Below are 12,671 nucleotides of genomic sequence, written 5' to 3' on the forward strand. Positions count from 1 at the left end.
ATAAATAAATAAAAATCTTAAAACAAAACAAAAAAAAAGGCAGGTGAAAAAGAGGAGTCCTCAAAAAAATAGAGAATGAGCAATTGAAGAAGAAGAAATGATCAAGATGGTTTGAGTCATGGAGTTGAAGGAAGAAACTAAGTAAGATGGACTAGTTAAGGATCTAAAGTTGCAATGGAGTAAATAGGATGAGGAATGGGAAAAGCCATTTAGATTCAGAGGTTAAGAACTTATTTGTGACCTTGAGAATTGCTTCAGTAATTGACACATAAACTTACATATAATGGAACTATAATGCGAAGTAAGACTTCATGAATTAATTGGTGGCTAGAATTTGAGACCCAACTTGGGTCAAGGTGAATTAGTATATAACACAACCAGTCTGTGTAGTGTGGATTTATGGTTGGCTGCAAAGGAATGGGAACAAAGAAAATGAAAGATTATTAGGAATTTTATGAATCTTCCCTACTTTCTTCCTATAGACATTATTTGATGAAGGCTGGCATCAAATTCGTCTCTTAGTAACAGAACAAGATGTAACTCTGTATATTGATGATCAACAAATTGAAAACAAGCCCTTACATCCAGTTTTAGGGATCTTCATCAGTGGGCAAACTCAAATTGGAAAGTATTCTGGGAAAGAAGAAACCGTTCAGGTGGATAAGTAACGATTAGCTTTTTTCATTATATAAAGTGAGCTTTTGCTGTCTTTTGTGATAGTATTTATCACATTTAATTAAGTAGTTAACTGAATTATTGATTCCTTTAAGATAATAAAAATGGTCAGTTTATAAGTGGAATTGTGTGTTTGAGTGTGTGTATGAAAATGCAAAATTAGACTTAATAGATTTTGTAGGAATTCTTAGAAAAATGTTCCCCTGGGTTCAGGGTAGAATTCTACATTCTTATGAAACATTAATTTCATATTACCCAGGAGAAGCATAGATTAAATAATGAACTTGAAAAAGAGAATGTGATTAGAGCTTTGAGTTGGGAGCTATAAAATTTCTCTGCAGCTGTGAGGTTACAATCAGATTAATGAATTTCAGGATTTACTTCTTAAACAAAACTGTTACTTTTTTGATATTTTTAAAAACTGGAGTATCTGTGGATTGAGAAATGTGTTATAAAATGATAGCCATTTCTTGAACAGTCTGTTATTTGAAGAGGTGTGCTTTACCACTTTCTATCAAGGGAAGATTGCATGTTCAAATTATACACATGGTCTCTATATTTTAATGTTACATGTCAGAATGTAGTAAATATTTAAATAGCAATAGGTACTTGGACTACTCATCACACAACACTCCATGCCAGCAACTAATTTTTTTTTGTAATCAGAAATGTAGAGATTTAGGATAAATGCAGAAAGCCTGGGAAGGCTTATAAATGTTCTAGGAAATGCTCTTTAAGCGCTTGATACAGAGATGCTAAAAAAGCTCCAATGGGTTCCTGAAGGAAATTAGAGGTTTGTTTTTGGTGCTAGGGTTTTCCTAATGAATTTCCTTATGTGAATGCATCACCTCTTTAAACTGTATGTTAGGTATTCAAATTTAGTATTGCTAATATTTAGCTAAGTGCTATGATTTAAACCTTACATGACTGCTGATGTAGTTGGGTCATTCTTATTACACAGTTACCTTGGGCCTCAATTTTAACTTGATGGGGTTTATGTCCTAGTTTGATGTCCAGAAGTTGCGAATCTACTGTGACCCAGAACAGAACAACCGAGAGACAGCATGCGAGATTCCTGGATTTGTGAGTAGCATAGATTGTTTTTCCTCAAGTGTTGCTTCAGTACTTTAGGAGCAATAAATAAAAGATAATATGTGAGCCTTCATTTGATATGCAGAATTAATTTGTTAATTGTCAGTTCAAATAAAGTTACAATGATTAAGACATTTTGAGGTTCATAATTGAAATAAAAGAATAATGTTATCAGTGTGCAAGTGTGAATGGAAGAGTACAAGGAAATGTGTTTTCATACCTCAGTGTGATGTTTCTTGTATTCAAATGAAGCAGGGCTGGACCTGCTCTAGAGAAACGTAGAATTCTTGTTTGAATATCTGGAGTGTAAAATACTATACTTACTTAATTTAATATGTGGACAGAATACCCTACATAGCACCATTCTAAAGAGCAGGAAATGATTCATTTTCCTGTCCACCAGCACATTTTCTCAAACTATTATGAATATATAGGTTTCTTTTTGTTCTTGTTTCCTAAAGAAGATTTTCTTGTATTTTTAGGATATAAGAAACTTTCTATTTATGTAGCCATTTTGATTAATTAATCAAAGAAGGATAAAATTAAAAGCTAAAATGTTAGAGATGTTAGAAGGAAAATGTTAGAATCTTAAAATGTTAGAAGGAAAAAATTAAAAGCTAAAATGTTAGAGTCTGATTATATATGTGTGCTTGCAGGGTGTGTGTGTGTGTGATCATGATCCTTTTTCCCTTGGACAGAAAAAGAAAGGTATATTTTTGTAAGGCAAAAAGGGTAGAACATCGTAAAACTTTTTGCGGTGTGAATTCCCAGTGACATTTGAGTTCACGCCATAGTTCTTTCAGTTTAAAGTCACACTACCATCTTTTTTCCTATCAAACTGAATAACCTACAAATCCACATGTACTGAAACCTTGAGGATGTAGAGCAATGCATTTAAAGGTTCGATAATAATATCAACCATGGAACCTTTTAGAGATGATTCATTCTTGGTGTTTTAGAGAGGTAATTGTTTAAACACTAGAACTTTTATTTTAGATACTTATAACTTGAAATACAGATCTCTAAACTCCTAAAAGTATTAATACATTATTACATTCTGAGAGTCCATTTTATATGCTGTATGTATTAGAATGTACATCTAATGTATGCTGTATGTATTGATATTTCTGCATCGATGTTATGTGAGCATTACCCTCCTACATCCTAAAAACAGGATTAGATGGTAGAGTTTGAGTTCTCACATTACTTTTTTTTGTGTTTTTATGTCTCCTTCCTTACTCTTAGGTGTGACTGCATGTAGCTTGTTAACTTTTGCATCTTTAGTCCCATGTTCTCATTTTATGATCTAATTTGTTATTGTTTGGATTATTAACCTATATAAGATCAGGTATTTAGTAAGAAGCAAATTGTTTAGTGAGGAGGTCTCCTAAAGTAATATGCAGAAAATTTAATGCATGAAATTTGTGACTTTCTTAGATGTGTTTTGGCTTTTTTTCCTGGTTTTTAAAAGATTTCCAGAAAGTTCAAGAGAGTGTACAAAACTCACCGTGGGTTATTTTTGCTCCTGTGTGGCCATTATACCAAGCAGCTTTGGCATTTCCATTTCCTTGTTCTTCTCTTCATCATTGTTCATGTCCTTTATCCTACAGTAAATGTTGTCATAATGTGTATCAATGTTTTTTTTTTTTTTTTAGGAGAATTGCACATAAATGGTTAGCTCTTGCTGGTTTTGATACTTCATGTATCTAGAACCGGGGCAATGAAATATCTATAAATTAGGTAGATAATTTAGAAATTTAAAGCATCTTTTAAAACACATTCATTGTTTTTCTTTCAGAATGGCGAGGTAGGCCTGGAAACTATTATTCTCCTTAAGGTAGTATTTGTCTTGTTGGACTGTTTAGCTTCTTTCCATTAACTGGTAAGTACATTACACAAACAGAACTCATTTTTATGTAGTTTGAGTATATTTAGTTTTCATAGCTTTTTTTGTGATTCAGAATGTCTTACTGGATTGTGCTAAATCAAATCGGAAAATAGATGTGAGATATCTTTATCGTTTCACATGTATGTGCAGACACATACACGTACCTGTGCACACATGCATGTTTGTGTGGCTTTCCGTGTTTGTTGTTTATTTCCATTATTTCTCTGTAGTGCCTTAATGGTCCCAGTGATGTCGGCTCAACTCCAGCTCCCTGTGTTTGTCCTCCGGGAAAACCAGGACTGCAGGGTCCCAAGGTGAGTAATGCCTAATGCTCTTTTTTAAAAAACACACAAAAGCCAAACAAATGCACAAAATTCCTAGTCGTCATTGACCTGTTGTGAAATTTCTACATGATGCCTTAGAATAGTTTAAAAGCTGAGTTTTAGTGATTTTTTTTTAAAGTGTATTCCATTCTGTACTTGCCTTTGAACCTAGAACTGACACCCCTGGCCCACAGTAAAGTGAGAGAGTGTTATTAGTTCCTTTTCTGGTTTGTCTGTTTTTTCCCCCAAACATTGCTGCCAGATTCCCAGAAAGATACTTCCTTACAACCTTGTAACAGATGAAGAAACCGTGTTTGTTGAGATATGTTCTAAATCCTTAATTTATCAAAATGATTTTCAGATAGAAAAATAAAGTAGAAATATTAAAGTTGACTTCAATGTTATTTTTGAAGTCTAATTCTAAAGATAAAGGCATATATATTTTTTAATTGTACTTAATCATGTAATAATTACTTTGGGGAGTATGTTCGTTAGTCATGTTCATATGTGTACATGTTCCAGTTGCATAGATTAATTTGTATGTATATATTTTGTGGGTGTGTGTATATAAACATTTACATATTTGTGTATACATTTTTATATGATTGGAACCATGGTGTGCATACCATTTTATAACTAGTTACTTGGTATATAAGGAAATAGTCTGAATATGTTTCTATGCCATTAAATATGAATGACTGTTTTTAAATTGATACTTATTGTGGAGTCACTTAGATCCAGCCTGATACTGAGATGTTAAGTGATTTGTCTACTATACATGAATCTTGTTCATTTTTTAAAAAAAGACTGATTTATTTGAGAGAGAGAGAGAGAGAGAGAGAGAGAGAGTACGCATGAGCCAGGATAGTGGTGGGGAAGGGAGAGGGAGAGAGAAAATCTTAAGCAGGCTCCATGCTAGAGCACTCAACCCATCATAGGACTTGATCTCATGACCCTGAGATCATGACCTGAGCCAAAATCAAGTCATTCACTTAACCGACCAAGCCACCTGGGGTGCCCCTAAATCTTATTCATTTAATACTACCTTAAAATATCACTTAAATAAAAATAATGTCTAACTTGGAAGCAGGTATGATGTCCTAACCAAAAAGAGTATTTTACATAATCATTTATTGCTTGAGGTACAATAATTATTAATTTTTGTTAACATGAATTTTGAAATATGAGTTATAAAGTTCATTTAGATGGAATTTCCTTAGTGTTTCAGTCACTATGAAAATTTTAGCTTTTAAACTGCTCATCTAAGATAATTTATTTCTTCCTACCTTTCATTCATGTTTCTTCTGTCCATTTTTATGTGATAGCTCATGGCCTGTTTCAGACTTAGCATCAAAATCAAGAAAGAAATGTAATTTAAGAAATAAAAGTGTACATTCACTATTTAATTTGCAGTAAATCTATTTGGCTTAGAATTTGACTTTAGTATATTATAATCAATTTACTCTTATAAACTATTTTTAGATTGCATTTAGGAAAGTTAATCCAGGTGTTCTTTGTTCTTTATAAAGTAATTACATGTTATTTTGGGTGCTTTTACATAAAGGAGAAGAAATACCTTTAGGATAGGATACTCCTAGGAGAATATACCTTGTAAAACAACTTGGTATGATCTACCAGCAGACTTCTTTTTAAAACATATACACACATGCACACACACACACACACACATATATATAGCTTATTCAACTTGGAATATTATACATAAAATGATTTAATCTGTGAGAGATATAATACAGAAATCAAATTTGCATAATGTCTGATCTCTCAAAGGCCCCAGTGCTTTTCTGACTCCCAAGGAAGTTCAGGCCACCCCAGGGTCTCTAAAGGGCTGTCCACTTTTGTGAGGCATCAGATACCTCTGATGTTTTCTGAACCTTTATTAGTGGTCTGTTAGGTGTCTTGTATGTTCATGTATGTTCCTACAGCAGATTTTAAGCACACCCTTTGTCTTATCTGATTAAGGCTTCTGATACCCAGTATTTCCAAGTTTAATGTGTTCCTCATTTTCTTTTCTTAGTCATAATCTCATGCTATTGCCACCTACCACTTTAAGTGAAATTGCAGTTTTCCACCAATCTTCAAATTGGCGTGCCTTCTTGATCTGCTTTCCATTTTCTTCAGAAAATCTGGCCAGAGGACAGGAACACACACACACTCTTCCATCTTTTTAGTGCTCTTTCCCCTGGAGGTGGTTCCTTACCCACATCAGGGACCTTTATGTGAAAAACAGAATCCCTAGCAACCCTCTGAGTTTTATTTCCTTTAGAGAATCTCTGGCTTGGGGAATTAACAGGGTTTTAATTAGATTAACAGAACTGAAACTAAAACAGATGAAGCAATTTTCCTATAGATCCAACTGAGATTTATTGGCCATTTTTATTAGACGTTCTCTGGAAAGTTTTGCGGATGTCCATCAAAAAGAGTTACCTGGGAAGAACAGATCTAGTCTTCCTATTAGCCAGAAATAAAGATCTGGGAGCTGAGAGTCAAGTCCTCAGACTGAAACAGGAGAAATTCCTATGGATGGTTGGGTCAGAGCTTATTCAAAAATAAAATCATTGGTTTAAAATTCTCTGTTTCCAAAAGATGTGACAACCCTATGGGAAAACGAGGTCAAGTTAATGATGTTATCCTATACATAGACTTAACATGGCATTGTAACTCTACAATAAGCATAGAAAAAAAAATATATTAATTCCTGGATTGTGAGTTCCTTGAAGAATAGTTAATTCATTTTGTATCCCTAATGTCAAACAGAGGGAGTGATCAAATTAATAAATCTGTTGGAGTAATTTTATATGCACGCACTTCACAATGAAGGTTAATACAAATTAAGTTCTCCTTTGGGTTTCCAGTGTCTGACACAGTGCTTAATGGTAATGGTTTTTTTATTTAATGAATCATGAAATCATAGAAAAAATAAGATTCACCTCTCTTTCCAATTAACCTATATGGGATGCCTTTGTTGTGACATGCAAGATCCAGGCAATCCCCAGTTTACCAACTCCCCTTTCAAAAGACCTTTGCTGGCAAATGGCAGCTTCTTCCCCCACTTTAGTCATCCTAGGAACATTTGTGGAAACAAGCTACTCACATTTATTCTAACCTTGGTGTTAGATCTTTTATTTCAGAAGTGGAAAGAAGGCATTTTTCTTTTTTTAGGAAGAAACAATTTCTATTTTTTTAAAGATTTTATTTATTCATGAGAGGTACAATGAGAGACAGGCAGATACATAGGCAGAGGGAGAAGCAGGCTTCATGCAGGGAGCCTGATGTGGGACTGGATTCTGGGACTCCAGGATCACGTCTTGAGCTGAAGGCAGATGCTTAACCACTGAGCCACACAGGCGTCCCAGAAGGAACAATTTCTTACTAATCCTTTTCTCTGAAATGCCACTCTCTCTGCAACTGTATCTCTGTTGATGTCCTTTGCTTCACCCTCAAGATACTACCATTAGAGATTCATTCAGGCTATCAAAGTAACCTCTGGTTAAATACAAAAGCCTTTGGAAAATTTCAGGGGCCCCTGGGCATTCACATTTTTATGTTAATTTTCCCAGACTAAGTGGATTCCTTCTAGCCTGAGAGAGTGGGTGTTTGAATTTTGAGGGAGGGAAGAGGTTGTGTTTAGGCAAGACCTAAGAATAGGTTTTAGGTCAGTTACTCCTGCAGAGGGTAGCATGAAGCACAAGGAGTTTTGAGAAGAGGGCTTGAACACTTGGGAATTGGGCTTAGCTGGAGAGTTCCAAAGACATTTGTTTCAGATGAGCAATTGCAGATATTAGCTTGCTCTTGCAAGCACAAATGTTTCTTACTCTGATTATTCATATTTACACTACTTGAGAGGCCATATTCAGAGATGTTTCAGCTTAGTCCATGACATTTCCACTGCTGTCAACAACTCAAAAATCCTGTGGCATGAGTTCAATTCAACATAAGTAAGTATTGCTTTTCGGCTGAACACATAGTTTTTTAAAATTCAAAATATGGAAATGTTTCAACTAAATTAGCAGAAAGTGGATTGGGAATTTAGTCACAGTTGTACAATAATAGGGCCTATGTCTCATTTAATGTATTTGGAAATTGTTTTCTCTGTTAAATTTGCTAACAGTCCCCAGGTCTGGTTCTAATCAGTATATGCATTTTAATGTGGGTAGGGTTGTAGTGTGCAGGAGCGTGGACTCTGGAACTGAATTGGCTGAGTTCAAGTGCCATCTCCACTACTGCTGTGGGACCTTGAGCAAGTGACCTAACCTTCTGGGCCCCAGTTTTCCTATATAGGGGCCTCATTTTTCCTATATAAAAAAATGGGAATAATAAAATTCTGCCTGGGATTATTATGAGAATTAAGTAATTTAGCATATGTAAATCTTTTATGGCAGTGCTTAGCATACAATAAACGATAAAGATTGAGCATTAGCTTTTTTTTATTTTTTATTTTTTTGTATATTTTTTATTGGAGTTTGATTTGCCAACATATAACACCCAGTGCTCATCCCGTCAAGTGCCCCTCTCAGTGCCTGTCACCCAGTCACCCCATCCCCCCGCCCACCTCCCCTTCCACCACCCCTTGTTCGTTTCCCAGAGTTAGGAGTCTCTCATGTTTTGTCGCCCTCTCTGATATTTCCCACTCATTTTTTCTCCTTTCCCCTTTATTCCCTTTCACTATTTTTTATATTCCCCAAACGAATGAGACCATATAATGTTTGTTCTTCTCCAAATGAATGACTTCACTCAGCATAATACCCTCCAGTTCCATCCACGTTGAAGCAAATGGTGGGTATTTGTCATTTCTAATGGCTGAGTAATATTCCATTGTATACACAGACCACATCTTCTTTATCCATTCATCTTTCGATGGACACCAAGGCTCCTTCCACAGTTTGGCTATTGTGGACATGAGCATTAGCTTTTATCACAGTAATACACATTGAATTTTTATTTTATTTTTTTTTTTTGTTTTTTTTTTTTTTTTTTTTTTAATTTATTTATTCATGAAAGACACGGAGAGAGAGAGAGAGGCAGAGACACAGGCAGAGGGAGAAGCAGGCTCCATGCAGGGAGCCCGACGTGGGACTTGATCCCGGGTCTCCAGGATCACGCCCTGGGCTGCAGGCGGCGCTAACCCGCTGAGCCACCCGGGCTGCCCTGAATTTTTATTTTGTTTGGTCTTCTCTCCAAAATTAGTGTCTTACTTTATTTTCCCAATTGTATGGAAACAACATCAAACCTTCCTGAGTTTTTGCAAATTAGTAGGACAATAGTCAAAATAACCAGTAACATCTACCAGCAATAATAGAACCTGCAAAAGATATTATTTTCCCTCTTGAGCCTGTTCACCAGTGTAACGATCCTTTTGAAGTCACATTGGATTTATCTTGTGTGTGATTTTTTCTGTCTTGGAAACTTAGTTTTTATTTATTTAAAATGTTGTTAATATGTTTTCTATCAGGTTTAATCTGATTGGTAGTGAAATGAAATAGAGAGGCCAGGCAAAAATTGGTGGAGGCAAGCTTTTAATGGGATGCACCCTCACTCTCAGGCGAGGTTCTACGGCCTGCAGGGGAGGGAGAAAATGGGAAGTCGGGCAGAGAAGTCGCCCCAAAGGGAGTACCTGTGAGCTTTTTAAGTGGGGAGGGGTAAGGGGTTGTGTCTGTATGGGGTGATAACTGCTTATGCCCTTATATGGGATCTGGGTAAGGTGTGGTTCAGGTTTCCAGCATAGGTCCTGTCTCCCCCTGATGATGTGTCCTTGGGTGGTCTGCTGGTGGTGGGAAAGTTCTGAGGTGGGGGTAACAAGGTGGAGGATCCACCACCATTTTGTTGGTGCCTCCTGATCCCCCCTGATCCCGCCGGCTCAACATTTCCTACTTTTATGCAGTGTTAAAACACAAACCTTGTATCTTGTACCAAAGGTGTAATTCCAGCATAATAGAGGATAAACCATCTCATAATCATAATATCATAATAGAGGATAAACCCTCTCAGATCCTTTTGATATCCTAGGTTTTGCTGATAATTAATACTTTGCAAGTAAAGGGGGTCACTAGCAGGAAATTTGATTTAAAATAAATCAGTTGGCAAATATTTATTGAATCCCTGCTTGTACCCAGCATTGTCAGCCTTCCTCATCCCCTAAAAAAGAGAATATAAAGACCCTGTTTTCAGGAAATCTCAGTCCAAATGATAAATGAAGATAAATTAAGGCAAAACTGAGAAAACTCTACTTAATAAAAGATCAGTGATAGGAGCTGCTCTAGCGTTTCAAGAGAAAAAGGCATCCAGGAAAAAAGGAGTAATTGATTCTTTATTGGAAAAGGAAGAAAAACTTCTTGCCAGGAGGAAAAAAAAGTGATAGAATTTGTTGAAAGATAGCAAGTCTAATTTGAACATGGATAAAGGATGGCAGAGAGGCTAGAGATTAAAGTGATCCTCTCAAAAAAACTCTGCCTTGAGAACCAGAATGTTACTCCTTAATGCCAGGCTAACAGTGGAAGTTCTTAGGTTAAGATTATAAATTCCGTATCTTCAGCGAGACATGACATGTTTCAGCATTATTTTTCTCCCTGGATTTACAGTTATTCTTCATCTCTTTTAAAAATGACATTTCCATTCTTCTCAGCCTTTCCTCATGCTATGTCTCTTGGACAGCTCCTAAGTAAAAAGCCCATCCCTCCTTCATTGGCCACTTAATGGAGTTCACATAGTTCTTTCTATTTTCCATTTTATGTTTCAGGAACTAATCTCTCTAGCCAGTCGCCTGAGGTAGTATTTCAGACCTGCAAATTTGGCTCTGTGAAAGTACACTTAGTATTGGTGTTCAGTTAACTTACAATTTTTGGGGTCCTGTGTGAATAATTTCTTGATATAAATGATGAATTATTGAGCTGAAATAAGTTGCCTGGTCTCTGTGCAGAAGTTTACTGATACTGATCACTGAGACTTCAGGTTTTTAAGCAAGATGTCCCATATGGCTCTCGTGGACTCAGCAATAGATTAATATGATATTAATTGTGAAGTAGTTTTATAATTAAATTATACAAAACCCTCACCTCACAAATAATGTTGCTTTCATTGCTTTTTTCATGGGTAGTAACCATCCAAATGGTCAGTACTGGCCATTGGGCAACATACTAGAATTCCATAGATTGTGCCTGGGCTCATTGTCATGTCATGGAATAACGTTCTTTGGATATCCTTGGTTTGTGGAGGCAAAGGTCATTTGTTCATTTCTTAGGTATTACATGTGTTCAAGGACTATGGAAGTTGGGCAAAGTTGTTTGGTTTGGGCCTCTCTCTCATATAAATATTTAGATTTAAGATTTTTAACATTAAAATAAGGTTATAAATATAGTCAAAGAGACACATTGGACTAAAAGAAATGACCATTATGCAGGTTTAAACTTGACTCCTATGTGTAAGATCGTATAGCCTGTGGACTTTTTTTTTTTTTTTAAAGAGATAATTGAAAATTGAATTATTATATCATAGGTCATTGATATTGGTAGTTTAACATTTAAAGTAGAATTAAATCTAAATAGAATAGAGTTATGAAGGAAAGATGGCTATCACTGAGACCGTATTTGCTGTAACACTTTAGTTTCTTCAGAATTCTAAAAATGTATCCTGTACTGACATTTTCATTGGTGAAAAGAACTTGTTATACCTGGTATGCTCACAGAGATAAATCATTGAAAATTTTACGTAAGAAAAAGCCTTTATTTGGTAATGTGGGCATTTAAAATATGCAATTATTTTTCTAACCCTATTTTGGGATGTCTGTTTTTTGTTTTGTTTTTAAAAAATACAAAGAGCTACAAATAATGGAATTGGCTTGAAACTTAAAAGGGCTCTGACAACTGCAGTGTGGTTGGTTTTGTATTGAGAAGTTCTTTTCCTTTCTAGGGTGAACCTGGACAGCCTGGGAACCCTGGCTACCCTGGACAATCTGGTCAAGATGGTAAGCCTGTGAGTACTGAAAGCTTAGTCATCTCCAGTACTGGGATTATGATGTCAAAGTAGAAATTGCACTGGGCAAAGTTAAATAGGCAAGGAAGACTTTACTTAAGACTACTGTAATAGGGAGAGAAATTGAACTCTACTCACTGTAACAAAAGGGAGAGCCCTTGAGTGTTGGGATGAGCTAGTGGAAAAGTACTGGAGGACTTTAGCCAGTTGATAAATGGGATGGAGCAAATTGAGTTACCCTGACTTTGGCAGATGTTTTGCTCTGTGAGTAGGCCATCTGTATTTGCTAGTTGGCAATCATCAAAGTTAGGGTACTGCCATCCCACAGAGACTGGAAGATCTGGGTACTTGACTTTCTAGATGATTATATTTCAAAGAGATGGCTCCTAGGTCCTTGAGAAAGACATTCCATGCTAGTTGTAAAACTGATAAGAAGCTTTTAAAAAGGTTTGCCACTCAAAGGGTCAGAGAAAGAATTTATAATTACAAATTATCTAGAGTAAATAAGAAAAGGGAGACAGACAGGGGCTGAGAATCAGGAAGAAGCCTGCCTGGAGTTTAGTTAAGCGGAGAGGAACGTTAAGCCTGGCTTGGTCAACAGAATCAGCATTCTAGTCACTTCATAGGTGCAATACTTGAAAATTGCATGCATCTTTGTTACATTTAAAAAGTTGTCCAGTAAGTATCAATGAATAGCTAGGTTC

At 35.9% G+C, this 12,671-nt stretch overlaps 1 protein-coding gene across 2 annotated transcripts in view; it reads left to right on the forward strand.

Annotated features, from left to right (window-relative positions):
* COL21A1 (collagen type XXI alpha 1 chain) overlaps positions 1 to 12,671 on the forward strand; it is a 242,758-nt gene that overhangs the window by 149,399 nt on the left and 80,688 nt on the right. Inside the window, exons 11-15 of one of the 2 annotated variants that reach the window (XM_072832540.1) lie at positions 483 to 656; positions 1,681 to 1,758; positions 3,566 to 3,574; positions 3,886 to 3,969; positions 11,905 to 11,967. In XM_072832540.1, the coding sequence (XP_072688641.1) occupies positions 483 to 656; positions 1,681 to 1,758; positions 3,566 to 3,574; positions 3,886 to 3,969; positions 11,905 to 11,967 (408 nt within the window). Of the gene's footprint in view, positions 1 to 482; positions 657 to 1,680; positions 1,759 to 3,565; positions 3,575 to 3,690; positions 3,970 to 11,904; positions 11,968 to 12,671 lie in introns of those variants that run through there. The other variant, XM_072832539.1, reaches the window with a different exon arrangement.

This window comes from Canis lupus, chromosome 7 (assembly GCF_048164855.1).
Source record: "Canis lupus baileyi chromosome 7, mCanLup2.hap1, whole genome shotgun sequence".
NCBI classification, from domain to species: Eukaryota; Metazoa; Chordata; class Mammalia; order Carnivora; family Canidae; genus Canis; species Canis lupus.